Source organism: Bidens hawaiensis, unplaced genomic scaffold, assembly GCF_021521415.1.
Source record: "Bidens hawaiensis isolate Kalapana, Puna unplaced genomic scaffold, B.hawaiensis_p1.1 tig00027332_1, whole genome shotgun sequence".
Taxonomy (NCBI): Eukaryota; Viridiplantae; Streptophyta; class Magnoliopsida; order Asterales; family Asteraceae; genus Bidens; species Bidens hawaiensis.
This window is the reverse complement of record NW_027494422.1, coordinates 101,816-124,172: the sequence shown is the minus strand read 5'-3', so window position 1 is coordinate 124,172 and position 22,357 is coordinate 101,816. Positions and strand designations below refer to the sequence as shown.

At 34.2% G+C, this 22,357-nt stretch overlaps 2 protein-coding genes and 2 pseudogenes across 4 annotated transcripts; 2 read left to right on the top strand and 2 right to left on the bottom strand.

Moving 5' to 3' along the window:
- Positions 1-319: 319 nt before the first annotated feature.
- Positions 320-21,527, top strand: LOC143575294 (F-box/kelch-repeat protein At2g43270-like). Of its 2 annotated transcripts, none has more exons than XM_077059703.1 (2): positions 320-1,766; positions 21,424-21,527. In XM_077059703.1, the coding sequence occupies exon 1, from the start codon at positions 320-322 to the stop codon at positions 1,073-1,075; it is 756 nt and encodes a 251-aa protein (XP_076915818.1). In that variant the 3' UTR covers positions 1,076-1,766; positions 21,424-21,527. The 2 variants fall into 2 exon arrangements, with proteins under 2 accessions (XP_076915818.1, XP_076915819.1); XM_077059704.1 differs by lacking the exon at positions 21,424-21,527 and adding an exon at positions 21,114-21,230 and having other exon boundaries at positions 320-1,573.
- LOC143575279 (structural maintenance of chromosomes protein 3-like) lies at positions 4,208-10,145 on the bottom strand (annotated as a pseudogene).
- LOC143575293 (shikimate O-hydroxycinnamoyltransferase-like) lies at positions 12,042-14,020 on the bottom strand (annotated as a pseudogene). Its single transcript, XR_013142736.1, has 2 exons — positions 13,623-14,020; positions 12,042-12,944 (listed from the first exon to the last, which is right to left on the bottom strand). The product of XR_013142736.1 is annotated as a shikimate O-hydroxycinnamoyltransferase-like (transcript).
- LOC143575278 (F-box protein CPR1-like) lies at positions 17,379-20,930 on the top strand. The gene is made up of 2 exons (XM_077059693.1): positions 17,379-17,818; positions 20,345-20,930. Exons 1-2 carry the CDS (start codon positions 17,379-17,381, stop codon positions 20,928-20,930), a joined length of 1,026 nt encoding a protein of 341 aa, XP_076915808.1.
- Positions 21,528-22,357: the final 830 nt, after the last annotated feature.

Sequence of the window (22,357 nt, the reverse complement as noted above, 5' to 3'; positions counted from 1 at the left end):
TTTGCTTAGAAATAAATGAATAGGATGTATATAAACATGATATAAATGGAGGTATAATATAAAATACAAAAAATCAAGATATAAAAATTAAATATATATGAAAATATGAATAGTTCAGTTCAGTTAATCGAGGGTTAAAAAATAACCGATAAACTATTGTCGGTTAATGCAGTTTTTGGTTAATTTCGGTTCGGTTTTAATATTGATGGTCCCGTTATTATAGTTTAGTTTACCAAGGTCGTTTACATCTCTTTCTTTTGTCACTATTAAAACCCTAAAAACCATGCACACCGATCTTCGTAGTCAAAATAATCATATAATGTCAGACTACGTACCTCATGAAATCCAACTGGAAATCATGACTCAGCTTCCTGAGAAATCATTGATTCGATTCCGATCGGTCTCCAAAACATGGAAGTCTATCATCGACAGCTCGGATTTTATTAGTAAGCATTACAAGGGACACCACACAAAGCCACAACATCTGCTTGTGATGTATGAAAATACACTTGTTAGGTTTAGTGGTCAAGTTGATTATAAGCAAAAATATGTTTCAGTTGTCGATGATCATAATTTCCCGAAACACAAAGTGTCTCTCAAAGTCCCTATATTGGTTAAGAAGCTTGAATGTCCTACAATAATCGGCACTTCTCACGGTTTGGTGTGTTTGTATAGCGGTACTCCGGGCGATGGAAGTACTTCAGGCAAGGGAAGTCGTAGAACGGATGTGGTTGTTATTTGGAATATTTCAGTTAGAAAAGCCGTTGCTGTTTTCGTGCCTAATATTATCGAAGATGAGATATATGAAACTAATATAGGTTTTGGAGTTTGTCGTGAGACCAATGACCCTAAGATTGTCAAGATTACATATGCTGACAACCCTCCCGAGGTTAAGGTTTTCACATTAAGCATGGGGGCTTGGAGAAGGTCAAATGGCAATATCCCTTCTCATATATTAATTAACAGTTTAATCCAGAATGATGTAGTCGTAGATGGAGTTCTCTATTGGGTTCTTAATGCTAAGAATACTACCATAATAGTGATTTTAGGGATATGGTTATTTCATTTGATATGACAAGCGAAGAATTTAGAGAAGTAGTCATTCCACATAGTTTAAATTTCGTGGGCATGTCTAAGCTAGGAGAGTCTCTTGTTGTGGTTGGACATGCCACTGATTCATATTACAATGTATTTTTGATGGGCGGTGGTGTTTAGAAATCGTTTACAAAGCTATTCACTTATACTTCAAAAGTTCAAGGTCGTGGACTATTATTACGGAAGCATGGTTAACTTATAATTGAAACCCAAGAACAAGGAGATGATAACCGTGGGCAGCTTGCTGTTTATGAGCCTTACTCAAAACACATCGATAATCTTGGGATTGATGGATCATTGGATTCATTTGCTGTGTGTGACTATATGGAAACACTGCTTTTGCTTGATCAAAAAGATCTTATGGTTTATAAATGACATTTGAAAGCGGAGAGTTAAGAACAAAACACATTTGAAGCATGCAAGCAAGTATATAGATTGAGGTAAGATGTTCTAGGTTTAATTTCAAGTTGTTTAACATGTTTTTTGCGCATGATCTTTGTCTTGATGCACTTGTGCTTTTATATTTTGAATTCACATCTGTTTGGAAGTTTGAATGCTGATTCTTTTTTATTATTATCATTATTATAGTTATTCCTGGCATACTAAATTACTTTGAATAATGCTATAATGGATTCTAGAAGTGAACATAAGCATTGCATAGCTACTGTGCAGTCAAACAAAGAGATCCGGTCCTATCGGGAACCAGTTATTAGATCGACCCATTACATCGTAGGCTGTTTGCATCAATCCGTCATGGTGATACTTGTTCATTCACAATTAGATTCTCAGTGTATCTCTTAGTCGGTTTGGTATGGAATGAACGAAGGAATAAAATAGAGAGTGGAATGGAATGGATAAGGGAATGAAATGAATCATTACTATTTCATTATGTTGTTTGGTTACCATATAGGAATGAAAAGAATAATCACTTTATTATTATTTTATTATTAAATAGTAAACTATACACACATATTTTATTTGTTAGTTAATGAGACGATAATAAAATAATACGATATAATAATAAAAAATATAATATAATAATTATTATAATTAAATAATAGTTATACTATAATAATAATAATAATAATAATAATTGTTGATCATTTCATTCCATTCCTTGAAAGAATGAAAAAAACACTTTTTACTATGGAATGAAAAATGTTATATATGGAATGATTTTCATTCCTTAGTAATAATTCATTCCATTGATGAAGACAACCAAACATGTTTTATTTTATTCATTTGGAATGATCCATTCCATTCCGCCCACCATTACTTCATACCAAACGCTACCTTATTCTTCTTTGATTCCGAGATAAACCGGTTTTCATGAAACTTTGGTTTGGTCAAAGAAAGTCAAAATTTGGTTTTTATTCAAACATATTTGAAAAAATACGATAATGATTGGTTCAGTTTTGAAACTGGGTCTTATCTGGATCAGTTCGCATTTTACTAGAGGAGTATACAAACCATGGTTTGGTTTTAAACAGGTTTCATCAAAACCGTTTTTAAATCGGTTTCGGTTAAATTAGTTGTGTACTTTCATTCAAATAATTGTTCTTGTATTGGTACATGACTACATGATGTGAACAATAGTGACAATTGTTTAACAACGCAATTGCTTTTTCTTACAAACAAGGTTGCATTCCATAGAGCTAGCAATATGTGTCATGTCTTATTAAATTGACTGAGCACGAAACAACATGTTTATCACATCTAATAAACTCGAAACTGAACATGTTATTTTCTTGAAGACTAACACAAACATGTTTAATAAGCGTGTCACGCGCATTGCCTAGTAAACACTCAAATAACTCTAGAACAAAACAAGGATGAACGTTATCCCGTGGATTAACATGACCACTCCGCTTTTAACGCAAAAATAACAATCCATACCCAAACCGGCCGACCAACTCATTTTGCAAGCTCTATTGGCTGATATATCAGCCAATAATAACAAAAATTCAGTTAAGTCAAATAGAATGGTGGTCAAGAGACTATGATTACGTTTCAAACGCGTCTGATGATAACGGACCCAACTCTCTGATTTTCTTGGTTAGCTCTTCTTGCTTTGCTAAGTGAAATTTATTTTCTTTTCGGCCAAACCAAAAATACCGTAGACTCGTAGGCCCAACGTACAATATTCAATTAATTATTAACTAGCAAAAACCTTTTGACCTAAATTCAATATATTTTGCCATTTTTTTCGGTTCAAAATTTTCAAGCTTTAATGACAAAAGTCATAAAACCAAAAAAACCGAAACTGAACCAAAGTAGCACACCCAAACCGGAATAAACCAAAATGGAACAGTACATACTGGTTTTTGGTTCGAGTTTAGCCAAAAACTGAACCGACCCATGCATACGCTTAGTAGAGTTTGCTGGTAGCTACTTCTACATTGAGTAATAATTATTCTAATCAAATCACATCAAACGATCAAGTCTTAACATATAAAAAAAAAGATGATGCATTTCTTCATTCAACACAAATCCTCTAGTCCATGTTGAGCCACTACACCTAAACATACACAAATTCTTGTTAATAAGTGACTTTAAAATAAGGTATAAAAGTAGCCAAATTTTTTTAATGAGGTTTTAATAATAAGAAAAAAAGGGTTATGATTTTATTTTATTTTTTTTGCGTAATGATTTTTCTTTTTCTTTTTTTTTAGAGATAAAAAACTCCTAAAAAAGAATTAGAAAAAAACAATAAAAAATCAGAACTCAAAATATAAATAAAACACAAAAAAAAATTTTTTTTTTTAAAAGTAAAATGTTTCCTCCGTCGGCACGAAACCTCATCCGAGCCGAAACCTAAACCGATCTCGTTTTAACCCAAAACCCGTTTCAACCCGAACCTGCCATTTTTCCTTAAGACACTTAATCCACATCGACCCACATCTTTAAATTTGTCGACTCATTTTAACCCGAAAATAAGAATGTGGAATTTCAAGTGACTCATTTTGACAAATTTAGTTAAAACCTATGACCCAAACCAACCCATATAATTTTTAAAACAACCAAAATTGACCTATAACATTTTATTCAAATTATCGTATTATTTTCAAAATAAATAATGTAACAAGTTGACTTAGACTTTACCAGGTGCAGCTCATTCAGCAATATGCATTTGATCGTGCTCGATGAAATCCAATGCTTCCTCGATGGTGATAACATTTACATGACTAACACGGTTTTTGTTTGTCACACCATATATCTTATCCGCAACTTTCACAAGCTCGGGTCGAAATGTTGTTGCAATGAATTGTGTACGTTGCATATCTGCGAAGCGACGAATGATATCTAGAAACAAATTGTCAAGGATGCAAATAATAGAACAAACGAGACAACACACTCGAGTGCAAGTCAACGATTATTTGACTAGCTAAAACTTAATAATAAAATTGACAATTTCCACCTATTTACTTTTAAATGGATTAATCTCTTGAATCATTTTACACGGAAAATTTGATCATTATTATTAAGGGAAAATAGTATAAAAAAACTAGTATACTTTCTGTTTTTCTCGTAAAAGTTCTTTTAACAATATTTACACATCAAAAACTCTCCATATGTTAGATTTTTTAAAAAATTGTTAAGGGACTTTTACGATAAAAAAACAGAAAGTATGTTGGTTTTTTTATAGTATTTGCTCTATTATCAAAACTTCAAATATTTGGCAGGATACTTCCAACTGCAGCTCGATACTGAGGGTCTAATGCGGCATCTATCTCATCAAACAGGAAAAACGGCGCAGGATCATGTCTTTGAATGGCAAATATAAGTGCCAATGCAACCATAGTCTTCTGACCATCGGACAATTGATTCATTGATTGTGTCACCTCTTGTCCCATGAAAGAAACCTACAGTAATAACCTTAAATCAAAATGAACCTTTGCACATACAAGTTCAAAACATACATCATACATGCCACCTCTAACTATGATAAGAGTCGTAAACAAACCCAAGCCAGCTCGTTAAATGCTTGGATCAAGCCAAACAATCGAAGCCCGAGCCTTAAAGTAAATTTGTTTAACAAACAATCAAAGCCCGAGCTTCTCTTATCAAGCTCGAGCTGGCTGCAAGCCTATGCGAGCTTATTATTTATATAATTCAAGCCCGGCCCATGGGCCGGCCAAGTCAGGCCACTGCCTTGGGCCTCCAATTATTATAACATTGTCATAACATGTATATAATATATATGTGTTAAAAATGGGCCACAAACTAAAATGAAGGCCCAATTCTTTTCGATTATGTATTGTTGTATGTTGAATGTTTGATAGAGTAAAAATCAAAAAACAAAAAAATATGTATTTACATACAAAATTTTTATTTTTTAAAAGAAATTTAAGTTCACCAACTATAAACTTAATAGTTTACTATTGCCGGTCCCAAACCCGGGTATAGAATGAGGGTTTATATCAAGTTGTTTTTAAAAAATCTCTCAACATTTTAGTTCACTTTAGGCCTACAAGGACGTTGAGACGGCCCTGATATAATTTATGTTTAATGTGTTAAAATATTCATTTATATGAAAATAATTAGTAGTAAAAAATTATAATAATATAACTAAACAATGCACATTATGTTATATATAAAAGTATAGTTTATAAAATACAAAAAAAAACACAAATGTATATAAATTAATTAATGAATATTCAACAAGCCGAGCTCGGGCTTGTTTACACCCATAAGTCCTATGATAAAAGAAAGATTCTGTAGAGAACACTTGCCTCTACTTTTACACCAATGTATTTATCAACAGGCTTCTCGGCATCAACCCGAGGCCCATGATCATCATAATTGTTATCAGCGGGTTCACCATCCTGCTTTGGAAGACACGTGAAGTAAGTTAGAAATCCCACAAGGACAGAAAATGTACGTATAAAGGAAAGTAAAAAACCCGACCTTTTTCTTCATCATGATCAAAAGTCCATGACCACCTTGCACAAGTTCAGAAAATACATCTCGAAAATGCTTAGCCACACCTTCCAAAGTACTTTCAATATATTCATCGTTGCGTTGATCCAGTATTGATACAAGTTCTTTGATTTTCTGTAGATAAGATATTGAAATGGTTTTATTGATGGAATAAAATGCCGGTTACCAAAACTAACATAATTTACGATGTAAAAGATTAAAACTAGACATTCAATGAACAGTTCACGAACCGTTCAACGGGAAGTTCATTTATCTCCGTTAATTTTAAATTCGTTCATTTACATTCAGTTGTGTTCGTTAGTTTATGTTTGTTCATATATGTTTGTCAATATATTCATTTAATTATTATTTGTATCATTACAACTTGGTGTAGTTTTAATAACTAGGCCTAACTCACTCTTCTGCACATTACTTTTACGAACGAACACAAACAAGAAAATCACATTGGTTTGATTGTATGTTTACAACTTTTACGAACGAACACAAACAAGAAAATCACACTACTTTCATAGTCCTTTTCATATTTTTTTCTCAAAACTTAAAAGAAGTGAAAATTAATAAATAAGATTAATGTTACCTCATCACCAGCATCAAGTTCTTGTAGTCGCTTCTGGAGTTCTTCTCTTTGATCCGAAAAGTATGCATACTGATCAAGTACTTTCTTGTTTGCATGACTAAACTGTTTTAACTTCTCGTTGCACTTGCGCAGCATTTTATATAATTCTTCTAAGCTTTTCTGTTTGTGCCTGCATTTGATGTGTTAACAACCCATTCACTTACTAATGGATCGATTTGAGTCTATATTGTAACGGGTTAAAACGATAAAATACAAAGATGGCTAAAAAGAGGGCGTATGAGCCAAGCGATCAAACGGATTGAAAACCACCAAAAGTGTATTCAAAAACCAAACCCAACAAAAACTGACGGTTTGGTTCTACATTTTTATCTTTTTATAAAAAACCAAACCAAACCAGAGTTATAGAGTTTATTTTTAAATCTGTATTTTAAACAAGTTATAAAAATAGTGATAACTAAATATTGTAGCCCAAATGTATAATAATTAATAAATTACAAACAAAAACATGTAGGTGAGTTTTAAGCCAAAGCTCATTAATATGGGCCATATTTTTATAGCCCAAAACTTTCAAGCCCAAATGGTAAGACTGGAACAAAACGGTTTTTAAAAACTCAAAAACCAACTCCTTTTGTTTTTGTTTTTGGTTCGGTTTGAGCCCAAACTGACTCATGTCCACCCCACTTTTAACACGTACAAAAATAAACGATCCATACCCAACCCGGCCGACCAACTCATTTGGCAAGCTCTATTGGCAGATATATCAGCCAATGATAACGAAAATGCAGTTAAATCAAATAGAATGGTGGTCAAGAGACTATGATTACGTTTCAAGCGCGTCTGATGATAACGGACCCAAATCTCTGATTTTCTCGGTGAGTTCTTCTTGCTTTGCAAGTAAAATGTTTTTTCTACTAATAAGTTGTTCCGCTCGATTATCTTCATTTTGACGAGTCTTTTCACACTCATTTAAACAAGCCTGCATTACCAAAAATGTATTACTATCAACAAAATTTTGAAACTTATATAGATAATTACCTTAGCCAATTCCCGACGAGCATCATTAACTTCTTTATCATAAATAGTATATTCTAAAGACTTCCTCAGGTTATCAAGCTGCTGATAGTTCTTCAACTCGGCTTTTTTGTTCATCTAGCTCGCGTAATCTCTCATCCAAGTATTGCAGGATTTGAATTATCTGGTTTCTGTTATTTCCTGATCTTATAATAAAAGTAATAAAGTATATAAGAAAAGATTAACCAAATGCAATAAATAGTTAAATACCAATCTGGCAATCTTAACAATCACTTGCCATTCTTGCAACATTTTCATGGTTTCAAGACGACTCTCTTCATAAACACGAATACCGCTTATTTCCAGTAACAGGTCCAGTCGTTCCGAATCATTCATCAAGGCCAATGATGCCATCTGCAAAAAATGCATGATTAATATAAATATACACTTCACCTGTGATCAAAATATTCGAATGGAAGAGATGTCATACGCTGTCTTGTTGCACGACATAATATGGATTGGAAAGAGAGAGCCGCACACTTTCCAACAGATTCTTAACTTCAGTTTTCCTACAATGATGTGTTTGCTTCTTTAAGTTTTTTACATGATATTCAAAAATGATAATAAGAGAATTCAAATTATCAATTATGCGGTTCTTACGTTACATGGTTCCCATCCAAATAATATTCATCTTTTTTAGTACCGATTGTTCTTCGCAGCCGCACCTCCATGTTATCAACCTTCAAATCACAGATATTTAGCAACCATTAGTACTAATTAAATACTTGACATATTTCCGTGCAGACGAAACACAATTCAATAGCAATACATAAAAAAGTAGCAAAACTCATCTGGCAAAATAAAACAGCTAATAAGTGTGACTAACATTTTAATAATAACATTTTATGTGTTTTGATCAACTACTTAAAAGCTATGACCAACATTTTCTAAACTAAGAATACAATTTTATTGTGGAACATAAAAGGATATATGACCATTTTAAGCATGTGTGTGCAATATTAACATTGTGAGCTACCATCATAGCAAAATGTGAGAATAAATGATAATTTACACATATACAAAGTAAAGATTATGCCTACTAATAAATGATAAACATTACAGGAATATGATTGTCGGTATTATCAAAAACAATCTCAACGAACGCTGGTAGAACTGTTTGTCCTGCTCCTTCCTGTGCAATAATGTTCACATAAAACTTATTATTTATTATTGCAAACAAGTTTGATATGACCATTTTATAAAACCATAAAAAGATAACCAACATACATGGAGGAAGGCAAGCCGATCTTCAACACACGGGTTATGAAAAGGGTCGCTTATAACAAAACGAATTGCTGCAAACGTAAATCAGGTAGGTTGAGATGCAAACAAACGAGCGAATAAATAGATAGTTAAAAGTTATTGAGCTACACGTACCATGAAAAATATTAGACTTCCCAGATCCATTTGTACCAACTGCAGTTTAAATTTGAATAATTATAATCATAGTGCAAAGATTATCGCGAAAAGAATACATAGTGTTAACTTAGTTGAATCTTTTCAAGAACGAATTGATAATCAAAATACCAACAAACACACAATTTTAGGATGAACGTTCGTATTATTATAATCAAGAAACTAGCTAACTCAAAACTCGATTACAATAATCCCTCTTACGATAACCTTAATCATGGTTATATATTTAAAAGGTCACGGCCCACAACAGGTCCAACCATAGTTATTAAAAGCTCTCGACTCTTGCGCCTAGGCCCATTTTTCAGGCTAGGCTCAATAAATGCGCTTTTAGTTCCTAGGCGAGCGCTTCAACATTGTCTATGCCAAGAATATGAGAAGATAAAAGCCGAGCAAAAGAAACGCAAGAAGTGCTATTAAAACTTAGATCTAGAAGAGGTCAAAGGCATTATATTGATACATTTTGTTATTCAAGTTCTGGAATTAAATTTGAACCTTGAATATTTTAAAACTTTTGATACTAATTAGATGATATTAAATGTTATATAATAGCTTTTGTTTATCTTATTTGAAGAACAATATTATTTTTCATAATATATTTTAAATTTTTTATTCAAGTGCGTTTTTTTTCTTCAGACCCTCGCTATTTTTGCGCCTTGCTCCTAGGCCCTAGGCGAGGCCTATGCGCCTTGAGTGCGCCTAGCGCTTTGATAACTATGGGTCCAACCTGGTCATCTCTACGTGACAAGCCACGATAACAGATAAAGATAAATACTAGAAAGCATTACATGAGAATAAAAGAGTATTATTGGTAAAAGAAACATGAAAAAGTAAATCATAATACCAAGACAGTTAACTTTCGGACTGAAATCTTCGATAGCAATTCGTTCTTCATAGCTCTTAAACCCTTGAATAATGACCTGCAGTACAACCCCACAAGCAAATGCAGGTGATATAATTAAAAGAATAATGAATAACTCAAGACAAGAAGAAGCTAATTAAAAGGTAGAAGTAAATGAACTAAAACAATTACCTGTTTTATGTACATTCTGATATACTTATAGGTTGCTTAAACCTATAGGTAATCATATTGAAAATGTGTCAACATAAGTTAGCTAATGTGAAAAAAACAGCATGATCATAAAATCAAGAATGATAATACATTTCGCAAATACGACCGAAACTCACTAATTTAAACTAACTATACTCGAAATAATTGGTCAAAAGTGAAAATTTATGTATAAAATTTGGTGTGTGTATTTATGAAATACTATATATAAAATTCTGATCGGATTAATCTCGATTAAACCCTATTAATCCTGATTAATCTATACTTGATACGCCGGCGGCCGACTAGCGCCTAGAATGCATGATAATCAGTTGTGATGAGCAAGGAATAACTTACTTGACCAAGAGAGAAACCTAGCTAGTACTGCTGTTAATGTTTTATAAGTCTGATTGGACATTCCTAATAAAATACCTTAGGGCAGAAAATGGGCCCATGAGCCATGTAAACAACCCTACACCTCATCAGAGTTAAACAAACATATCATGACGGCTGTCACTTTGACGGAGAATCCCAAGTTATCAAAAACCATATATGGAATTAAATAAAAAATGTTAGGAAAACATAAATCACCCCAAAGTTTTAATAGAGTAACACTATTAAATTTCAGGGATAGCAATGTAAATCTGATTGAAGTTCATAATAAATAGAGTAACTGACTGCATGGTTGATCCATGTGGTTTGCCCATGTTCGAGTCTCAAACTTAACTAATGACAAACTTGATCCCAATGGTTATAAACTTATTACTAAGGTGGCCTAGATCTAGGAATTTTGTAACTATGGTGATACTTAATTACCAGCTAACACCATTAGATGGCTGGTACCTGATCGAAGAAAGATTCGGCCGGCACTCGGAGGAAACTTCAATTCTCAAATGACTTGAAAAGATTAGGCAAAAAAAAACATCAAAATTCTAAAGTTGAGATGTGGAAACGATTATCAGGTTTGCTACTTATTAAAACCGATGGAAAGGGTTGGCAACGGAAAACTAAAGTCGTGCAGAACCAGAAGTGTCAAGGTAGACTTAGGTGGTATTGGTATTTTGAAAAAAGCTTCGCGGGAGTTCTTTTGTTTGCACCGCGCAGACATGAACCATCGTTCTCCTTCACAGACTCTCAACACTAGCCACCATCCCTTGCTCCTCCACCGATCGCCCCTCCACAACCCCTACTCTCCCGAACTTCGATGTTGACTGTAAGTGAAATTAAAAGCCTTAAAAAGATGTATTTGCTAAAATTTTCTCATAATAAGATTGAAATTAGTCATTAGGTTTTTGTGTATTTGAAAGTTGAAATCAATATATATAGGATTTGAGAACTCATATTGAAAAGACCTAGGTTTGATTTTTTAATTGAGGAGATTGAATCATTAGCCTTATAATACATCAGTTTATTTTAGCAATCTGCAAAAATACAAAATAAAAAATAAAAAACAAATAGCCTTATTATTAATTATAGACTGCATACATTTGGTCCACATCTTTTTCTATAGAGGTTTGCAGATGTATTCACAAACTACAGACATTTACCTCTTAAAAACAAATTATATCTTAGGTTGTTATTAGCAAGAGAGATCGAGTCGTCAAACTCTATGGGTAGGAGAGATTTTTGACAATAAGAAAAGGATAATTTTGGGCAGGATTTTGATTGTGAGAAACAACCCTAGGATGCCTACCATGTGTCCATATTTATTAGAAGATGGAGATGTTAACAAACAAGCATACTTTATTCTTCATTTATATGTTTTTTTCATTAAAGTTTTATCAAAAACCAAATACACAAAGGTTCGAACATGCAAGACACTTTCAAAAGGATGTAGAAAGAAGAAAGTGGACACTCACACATAGAGTTGCCAACTTGCCATGAAATACAGAAATAGACGTATGTAACATGTTATATATCATACAACAACTTTTTGAAAAGCTTCATTTGTTCAACTTCTAGAGAAATTATTATAGACAAACTTCCATCATTGATTGGGCTTGGTAACAATGTTAATATTCCTTCCACATCGATCGCACTGGGCCCCATGAATATCGGTCTCACCCATCCGAAGTCGACATCATGAATCGGGAGCCGAGCCCAAGTGGTTATACCAAGATTTGAGCTTTTATAAGTCTCCACAACGGCACTAGCCAGAGACCCCAGATCAGGCTGAAGTTCCAAGTAGTCGATTGTTGACTTTAGGTAATCGGTGGTTCTCCTTCCTAACGCCTCACGGATTTTACTAGCACCGTACCAACTAGGATTTGATATAATTTCGCCTGCTAATGTTGTGGCGTTGTGTAGGAAGATAACATTCCCAAAATACCCCGGTGGCAGAGCGGGCTTAATATTAGCCCACCCATCAGCTATAAAATAAAGCTTGGTCTCCTGATCATCAGGCAGTCCACGAGCTTTACAAATGCACTTCCAAACATGACTCGAGAAAATTTCAAATGAACTATAGTTTATTGGGCTGCTATCTTCCACGGATTTTTCTTTGAGCCTGTTGAGTTGGCCTCGTGTTAACTTCAAAATTGAGACGGTTATTTCTCGTGGTTGTGCTTCGAGTGGCAATTTCATTGGCGGTGTGAGCCTGCATTCGTTGTGCTCATAGGCTGGATGTGGGGGGTCACGTGCGCGAAGGAGTGTCCGGTCTACGAAAGGCGGCATGATGAGGTCAAGGCCACGAGCCATATCGCCCCATGCGTTCATGAAATGCAACGCAGAGGCCCCGTCACAGACATAATGGTGCATTCCAACTCCTAGAGAAACTCCTCCACATTTGAAGAAAGTAACCTGCTCAAATTTACATATAAAACACGTTTGTGTTTATTAGCTTACAACTTAAAGACAAAGTACTTTGACTTAAATTGGTTAAATACCAAGTTTATACTTTAAGTTTCTAAATTATTTTTAATGACTAGGTATGAAGGCCGTGTGTTATGGTAGAGGCCTTATACATAAAAAAAAACTACGTTAAAACGTTGAACTGCGCGTGCATGCACGTTTAACCGTGAAAAGGTTAAAAATACTAAAAAAATATAAAATGAAACCAAAATTTTTTCGTAAACCTATCTCGCGTTAGAAGAGTGTATAAGAAAAGTCCAAAAACAAATCTGCTTCGAAAACTTAGTATCAATCTTTCACGCACACATATTTATATATAACTTTATAAATATAATAATGCATGACAGTGATAATAATATATATTATTATGATCAAGGACAATAAACACAAAACGAGAGAAAAAAAATACATTATAGAAAAAAAAACAAAACTTTTAAAGAGAGACCATAAAATTTGAAAATGTTGTGTAGTAACCCTTAATTAATTCGGGAGGGGTACATTTAGCCTAACCCTTAAATAATGTCACATGCCTTTTAAAACTGATTCGACATGTTCTATCTAGTAAAATGATCGATTTAATAATGTCTACGTATCGAGTCATGCATGGACATGCATGTTTTTAATCACCTGTAAGACCAGCAATGGATATGATTCGATTCCTTGCGAGTAATCAACTTCTGGGATAAGCTCCTGAAGCTCGGGTGTAGGTGCAAAGTCACCAAAATCATCAACCACACCATCATAATCCGCCTCCACAAACAACACGCCTTGTCCTTGACAATCGATCACAATCCTACCGTTCTCATCCTCCTTCAACCGGCCTGCCCACGGGTAAAATGCAACCAAAGCTTCACTCAAAGTGCTCTTCATGAGTTTAGTATCAAAGAAGTTGGTAGCACCATTGGGACGATATATATAGACAGTTCGCGTGTGAACATGTGGGGCTATGAGGTCGAGGTTAGAGTTCCATAGGTTTATATTTGGAGTCTGGTCCCCATAGCTGATTCTCGTACCATGAGCTTCATCTTTTGAGGTATTAATGTGTTGGAGATGAAGTGATAATTTTGTATGAAATGAGGCTAGAACTTTAAGAGTATTTATAATATAAGAGAATAATATAAAATGTTTTGAAAAAATTGATATGATATTTTCAGATACGGAATTTTGTTTTTAATTAATTGATTTGCACATTTGTCTTATTGGTTCGAACTTTGTAACAATTTTGATCTTCAATAATGACAAACACAAGACAAACATTTAGAAGAACAAAAAATATACAAAACAGGCATACTTTGGGTAACTAGTAAAGATATACATAATATGATCATAATGTTGGATTTATGGTTAATACGAGGAAGCCATTCTTTAATTATATATATTTTTTGAACAACCAACATGCAAATTGTTTAGGTATTTTGTACGGGATTATCAAATGACAAATGATCATCGCCAGCTAGCTTAACCTAACTCTACGGAGTCCTTAAGCGTCTCCAAGTTATCTTCAATTTCAGAAAAACTCACCGCCCGAAGGCCACTGTTGGTAAACCCGAACACTCTTATGAGCAAACTGCTTCATTGAGTCACCCATACCCCCTTTTAAAGTATTGTTTGTGAGAACTGAACGTGGGTCTCTGTCGAGAAACCTTGGCTTCCTATCACTACACCACATTATAAGGATAGGAAGAACATACCATACTGAAGATCTTAAGTAACGAACAACTAGATACTAGATGAAGTAAATATTCTGCAGATATCTTTACCCACGTCAAGGATAAGCTTGTAAGGTTACCAAAACCATTGAATATTGATTTAAGGATGATATCACAATATTTAAGATCTAGCTCCGTTAACTGACGCGATGAGGATAGTGATATAGGTACGCTGAATTCATGCACCGCAAGTGTTAATTTCTTGATGGTATGGTTTCTAGACAAATGAAGTATTATTTGATCAATTTCAGTACATGTGTAACATGTTCGCATCGAAAGCGAGAACTCGTGTGTTGGACTCTGCATTGTAACAACACTTGGTATATAGCATAAAAAAGTTTACACCTCGTGTCCATGTTTTTACTTGCACTCGCCATGTTAGATGTTTGTTTCTTTTTAATTTTTTTTTCGAGTACGGTAGGCAGACTGAACACAAGTTTAGGGATTGTCGTCCATTTAAACCTCCACTCCCTTGAGAAGATACTTGTCCTTGCTATCTCTTCAATTGGTAAAATACATAGAATGGTTTCTATGATGGTATAAGAAGAGTTGTGATTATATCCAATCGTTGAGCTTTAGACAAACCTTTTGGTTTCATCTCAGGCTGTTTTTGTTGTATCTACGCTGCAAACTCTGAAAATCGGTTTAAGATTAACAATGTTATTTTCTTAAACACAATTCAAATTTATAGTTGGAGTGTTCGGACAACTATAACGATTTATGAATGCTGAAAATGAAATAATAACATCTATCAACAATTCAAACTGGAATAAAATATTCTCAAGTACATATAATATCAGATACTGACGAGCTAACTACCAACAACACTAATTAAATGAGTAACTCTAATAGTATCAAAAGAGCCATAACACAATATCATCGCCAAACATTGAGCAATTCGATGGCCAATTTAGGTTAAGAAAATAGGAATTAATTACCGTTTTGGGGGAAATCCAAAAGAAAAAACAAACCAGAAAACCGAACCGAATTAGAATCCAATTGTTCGGTTTTTATTTTTTTAAAAACCAAAATAACGGTTTAGGGTTTTGTGAAAGTACGAAAAACCCGAACCGATTCGAGAAAACCGATTTGTTCAATTAGTTTTTCATTGAATTGTTTGTGTTTTATAAACATGATATATATTTTATTTTTAACATTAATCAGTTATGTTTAGTAGATTTAAATGAGATCAAATCATTCTAAATGTAAGCATATTTTATTCTCTTCTTATTTTTAGGCCAAAATGTACAACATTCTACTAATTTATTATTATTATTATTATTATTATTTTAAATATTAGGCCATTTCAAAATATCATAGGTCAAATTTCTTTGGCCCCGGAAATTACTAGCCCAGTTAGCAAAATCGAAAAAACCTAACCTGAATCCCAAAAACCCAAAAAGAGAAGAAAAAACCAAACCGAACGTTTAGAAAAAAACAAAAAAACTGAAATTTTGGTTTTCAATTTCGGTTTTAGCCCAAAACCGCACCGCGCACAACCTTAGAGGTGGTTATAGTCGTGGAGAACAGTAGAACTGAAAAAACAAGCCTAGTACGTTTTAGCCGTGTAAATTGGGCGACCAACTTATAGTTTGAACCATCATAATTACCGGTAATACAAGTTTGCACCGGTTTAACCCAAGGTAAAATTTTGGGTTTAGACTTTAGACAAAAGACATTTAGCGGCCATTTCATGAATCATTTACGTCTCATTTTAAGTTTTAGCTATACCTTTGAATAAACCAAACGCTCAGTGAACAGCTCGTGAACCGTTCGGCATAAAGTTCATTTATGTTTGCTCATTTAATAAACAAACGAACATGAACAAAAAGTTTGTGTTCATTTAATTACACGAGCGGACATGAACATATCTTTTGAATGTTCATCTATGCTCGATAATGTTTTTTCATTTATTCTCGTTTATGATCGCTTTCAGGTCGTTTATGTTCATTTTTTGGAAAAAAAATAACTTTGGATGAATAATGTATTTATAGTTTTATATTTGTTCGTTTGTGTTTGTTTACCCTTGTTCATTAATTTATGGTCGTTTATCTTTCTTCTGTTATGTTCGTTTGCATTCGTGAACGTTTCATTCATATTTTATTAGCCAAAATCAAAACCAAAACCATAACCATAACCAAAGTCATTGGCTAATCACTTTTATTAACCAGCCGGTTTTTTGTTAATTCGGCACGATTTATTCGGTTAGTTAATTTTTCGGTTCGGAGTTTTGGTTAATGACCAAAACCAAATTTGTGCTAAATTTTTTGCTTAGGAATAAATGAATTGGATGTATATAAACATGATATGAATGTATGAAATTGATGTACGTACAAACACATTATAAATGGAGGTATAATATAAAATACAAAAAATTAAGATATAAAAACTAAAAATATATGAAAATATGAATAGTTCTGTTCGGTTAATCGAGGGTTAAAAATAGCCGATAACCTATTGTCGGTTAATGCAATTTTTGGTTAATTTCAGTTCGGTTTTATATTGATGGTTCCGTTTATTATAGTTTAGTTTACCAAGGTCGTTTACCTCTCTTTCTTTCGTTTATATATACCAAAACCCTAAAAAAAACCCATGCACACCGATCTTCAGTAGTCAAAGACTCAAAATAATCATAATGTCAGACTACTTACCGCATGAAATCCAACTGGAAATCATGACTCAGCTTCTTGTGAAATCGTTGATTCAATTCCGATCGGTCTCCAAAACATGGAAGTCTATCATCGACAGCTCGGATTTTATTAGTAAACATTACAAGGGACACCACACAAAGCCACAACATCTGCTCGTGATGTATGAAGATACTCTTGTTAGGTTTAGTGGTCAAGTTGATTATAAGCAAAAATATGTTTCAATCGTCGATGATCATAATTTCCCGAAACACAAAGTTTCTCTCAAAGTTCCTCTATTGGTTAAGAAGCTTGAACGTCCTAGGGTAATCGGCACTTCTCACAGTTTGGTGGGTTTGTATAGCGGTACTCCAGGTGATGGAAATTGTAGAATGGATGTTGTTATTTGGAATGTTTCAATTAGAAAAGCGGTTGCTGTTTTCGTGCCGAATGTTAGACAAGGGAATTTTTGTAACACCCCGACCCGGTTAGGGCCGACGTGTCACTCGATACGATAAATAAATCCAAATTTAAAAGTTTAAAATCATTAAATACCAAAAAGGTTCAATATCATCGACAACGAAAATTAAATAAAGTTGTTTCACTCAAAAGAAAATTATTTAAGTTCCTTATTTTCCAACTTCTAGTCTTTCACTTTTACTCTCTTATCACATGTTCCCCGAATTCCCTTGAGTACCTGTAACAAATTAAAGAAAACACAGAACAAAGAAACACGGATGAGCCAAAAATTTGCCCAGTAATGGAGGAAAATAGCAGTAACAAATGGTGAAGAACAACGCAATACAATAAACGATTACAGGGGAAACAAGTACAGTCTATGAGCCGGTAACACTAACAATACGCTGAACTATCAGTTATGAATTGGTACAATAACAATATATCTATGGAAATACCCATGTGAGCCAGTAACAGTAACAGTATGTACATTAGCTGCAGACTAATGCACCAGTAATTAAGTGAGATAGGAATGTGGACACACACACCTAACCATCTCACTCCAGTAACAGTTTACCTAGGATCGATCCATACGTCTCTCAGTAATCAGTATATCAGTAAGTGCTCTCATCACACAATAAAATAGAGACGTTGTGGACTAATCACTCCGCCACATATATAGCACGTCAAAGGTGCCTCGATTGACGCCCTACATCCCCATAGGTGGATAAATGCTCGGGTATTGAGGTCAAATAAAATACAATAACAATGGTCAATATTAATATAATATGTCTCAATAACAATCAATCAATGTACAATGGTCTATTAGGAACATGCGACAATGAGTGCAATAAAATATATTATATCGCATGCATGACAATTTAACAATAGCAATCTAACACTTTGCAATAAATAACGGTGACAGGATACTATGAAATAACTCAATAAATATAACGCGATCAATAACTCAAGAACTCATATACTATGATAGCAAAGACACGGTATGACGCTACCAGTGTAAGACCACGAAGTCCATACACTATGAGATCGATGGGAAACAATATTTACGCTACAAGTAAAAGACCACAGAATCCGTACACTACGAGAACGATGAAAACAATATAAAGCTAAAAGAAAAGAAACATGGAATCTGTACCTTTTAAGCGAAATAGCGGTAACCGTAAGCTTGAATTATATGTCGTGGGGACCTATAATATTATTGTAATTTAGATTATGCTTTGATATCCATGTATACTTTATTTATTTGGTAATGTTCTCTGTATACGTATATAATTGTCTTATTATAATTACTATTTCCCCAATTTCATTAATATATACTACATACTTTAGTAGTTATTTCATATTCATAAAACTGTTTACGTTGAATTCCAATTATATATATTAGTACTAAAACTCATTATACAAGCTTCTCAACATAACTTAAATAGGTCATTCCACTTTTATTAACGTAATTTAATATTGGCTTTGGATTCATAAACAGTAAATAAAAAAGAATAAAAGCAACATATTAAAGTTGGCATTCTTATTTCAGACTTCATATTTGGTTTCGAACATATATATATATATATATATATATATCTTAAAACATATGTTTTGTTTTTGTTCTTTAAACCCATTAGCCAAGAGTTGTTAAGCCGACCCTTTGTTAACTGATATAACGAAACAATTATTGATCGATATGGGTTTACCTTCTACGGCGATTCAGATGGAAGGTCGACTCGAGATGGTGATAGCGTCGGTGATTCCCGGCAACAACAGGTTACGGTAGTGGCGAAGACCTCACGTGTACGAGCAGGGAGTGCAAGCGAGCGGTGGTTGCCTGGCTACCAGCAGCGTCAGCGAGAACCCGCGTAGAGGTGGCTGCGGTTTCTCCGGCTAGTTGCAGGGCGGCGGCGTCGTATTCCAGCACTCGCGGTTCCGATGTCGGTGGCGTAACTCGAATGGACAAGAACAACTGTGTTGGTGATTTCTGGCTAACACTAAAACGTATGCGGCAGTGATGGTTGCCTCAAGCTACAACCGTTAGCGGTGGCGACGGTTTTCTGGCGATTCGTAGGGGCAGTGGTGATGGCGAAACGGTAGGGAGAAGTAGAGACTTTAAGGTTTGATATAAGAAATCTTCATGTTATTACGTATACTTATACGAGTTGATCCACAAAATTTGCGATAATATCTATTAGTTAGTAATATCTAATATTTAGTTGATCACCTTTCGCCGGAAAGTCGGCTGCCAAGAGTTATAGTTCATGTATTCTTCAAATTGAGGTTTCATGAAAGGGCAATAATGGTCCTTCCATTAATTTAAACATTTACACTTTCAACCTTTAAGTTTAGAAATAATTTTAAACAACCCTAATCTTGTCGTTATTAAAATCTTTTCCTTATTAGCTAGCAAAATACATTTATATTTAAAATCTTTGATTTTTCTTCGTTAACGTTTTATCTATCCTACCAGTTATTAACCCTTACAATATCCGACTTATTAATTCGACAATTGATATTTTTTGGTTTCGATTTTCGTATGTTACAATTTTAGAGGGAGGGGATATGAAACTGTTGTTGGTTTTGGGGTTTGTCGTGAGACCAAGGACCCTAAGATTGTCAAGATTACATATGTTGTTTACCAGATGACGACGACAGGTATAGAAAATGTAACTTGCAACCCTGAGGTTGAGGTTTTTACATTAAGCACAGGGGCTTGGAGAAGGTCATATGGCAGTCTCCCCGCTAATATATTATTAAGTTACGTTCGCAAGAATGTGGTAGTTATAGATGGAGTTATCTATTGGGTTGCATTCGGTAAGATTACAGACGGTAATTTTTGGGATGCGTTTATTATTATTTCATTTGATATGACAAGTGAAGAATTTAGAGTAGTAAACCTTCCACATGGTTTACAACTTGGGGGCATGCCTAAGCTTGGGGAGTCGCTTGTTGTGTATGGATCACAAGAAACCGTTAATTTAGATTACGATGTGTGGATGATGTGCGATGGTGATCCGAAATCGTTTACAAAGTTATTCACTTTTACACATATAAAAGGAACTAATGAACTGGGATTTCGGAAGAGTGGTGAACTTATCATTGAAACTCGAGAACAAGGAGATGATGATCGTGGGTAGCTTGCTATTTACGAGCCCTACTCAAAACACGTCGATAATCTTGGGATTGATGGATCATTGGATTCATTTGCTGTGTGTGACTATATGGAAACACTGCTTTTGCTTGATCAAAAAGATCTTGTGGTTTATAAATGACATTTGAAAGCGGAGAGTTAAGAACAAAAGACATTTGAAGCATGCAAGCCAGTATAAAGATTGAGGTAAGTTGTTCTAGGTTTAATTTCAAATTATTAAACATTTCTTTTGCACATGATCTTTGTCTTGATGCACTTGTGCTTTTATATTTTGAATTCACATCTGTTTGGAAGTTTGAATGCTGATCTTTGTCTCAATGTATCTTTCTAATTTACCCTTCGAATTATATTCAATTAAAATATGTTTGTTATAAACATCAACAGTAAGTGTTTTTGAGCATGACGAAAACACAAATTATGAGATATATGCATGGCAAAACAAGCGGAGCGGGCTAGTTAACGAGTCAAGTTTGGATCAGAACATATAGATTTGAAAAAACCTTCAATTTGACTCGAATCAAAACGGTTTGTGATAGAAAACCTTCATTTTGGTTATCGGGCTGCATCGGTTTTGGCCACTCTGGTAAAATGCTAAACAAAATTTCAAGATTATGAAAATATGAAGTGGGTTTCCAATTTATATCAGCCAAGTCACATAGTGATATTTAAGTTGAAGCCTAGCACATAGATATCTCTTATTCTTCTTTGTTTCCGAGGTAAACCGGTCTTCAGGAAACTTTGGTTTCGGTCAAAGAAAGTCAAAATTGGTTTCTACCCAAACCTATTCGATTTAAAACCAATGTGTGTAGAAAAATGATCGATTCAATTTGAAACTGGGTTTTATCCGGTTCGGTTCGATTTTTAATAAAATAGGAGTATGCAAACCATGGTTTGGTCTTAAACAGGTTTCACTTAAACCGGTTTTAGATCAGTTTCGGTTAAATTAGTTGTTGTCTACTTTCATTCTATAATTGTTCTTGTATTGGTACATTATGTGAACAATAGTGACAATTGTTTTAACAACGAAATTGTTTTTTTTCTTCAAACAAGGTTTCATTCCTTAGAGCTAGCAATGTGTCGGATTGAGCACGAAACAACACGTTTAACACATCTAGCAAACTCAAAACCAAACATGTTATTTTCTTAAAGACTAAGGGGCTGTTTTTTTACATCTGAACGGAACCATTCAGATGTAAACATCTGATTCATTCAGACTTCAGACTGTTTGGTTTCAAACAGAAAAACATCTGAATGGTTAAAATTAGACCTGAATCATTCAAACTTATTGTTATTGCTGAATGTGACAGAGGCTCTCTGAATGAACCAAACAACCCCTAACACCAACATGTTTGATAAGCATGTCACACGCATTGTCTAGTAAGGCTGGACGTTATCCCGTGGAGTTTCAGCCAC

What these genes read in the sequence shown, in the direction of transcription:
- LOC143575294 (XM_077059703.1), top strand. Translation starts at nt 320, where the DNA reads ATGTCAGACTACGTACCTCATGAAATCCAACTGGAAATCATGACTCAG.
- LOC143575278 (XM_077059693.1), top strand. Translation starts at nt 17,379, where the DNA reads ATGACTCAGCTTCTTGTGAAATCGTTGATTCAATTCCGATCGGTCTCC. An exon ending in TTTTGTAACACCCCGACCCG is followed by an intron (nt 17,819 to 20,344) that starts GTTAGGGCCGAC and finishes TTACAATTTTAG; the next exon opens with AGGGAGGGGATATGAAACTG.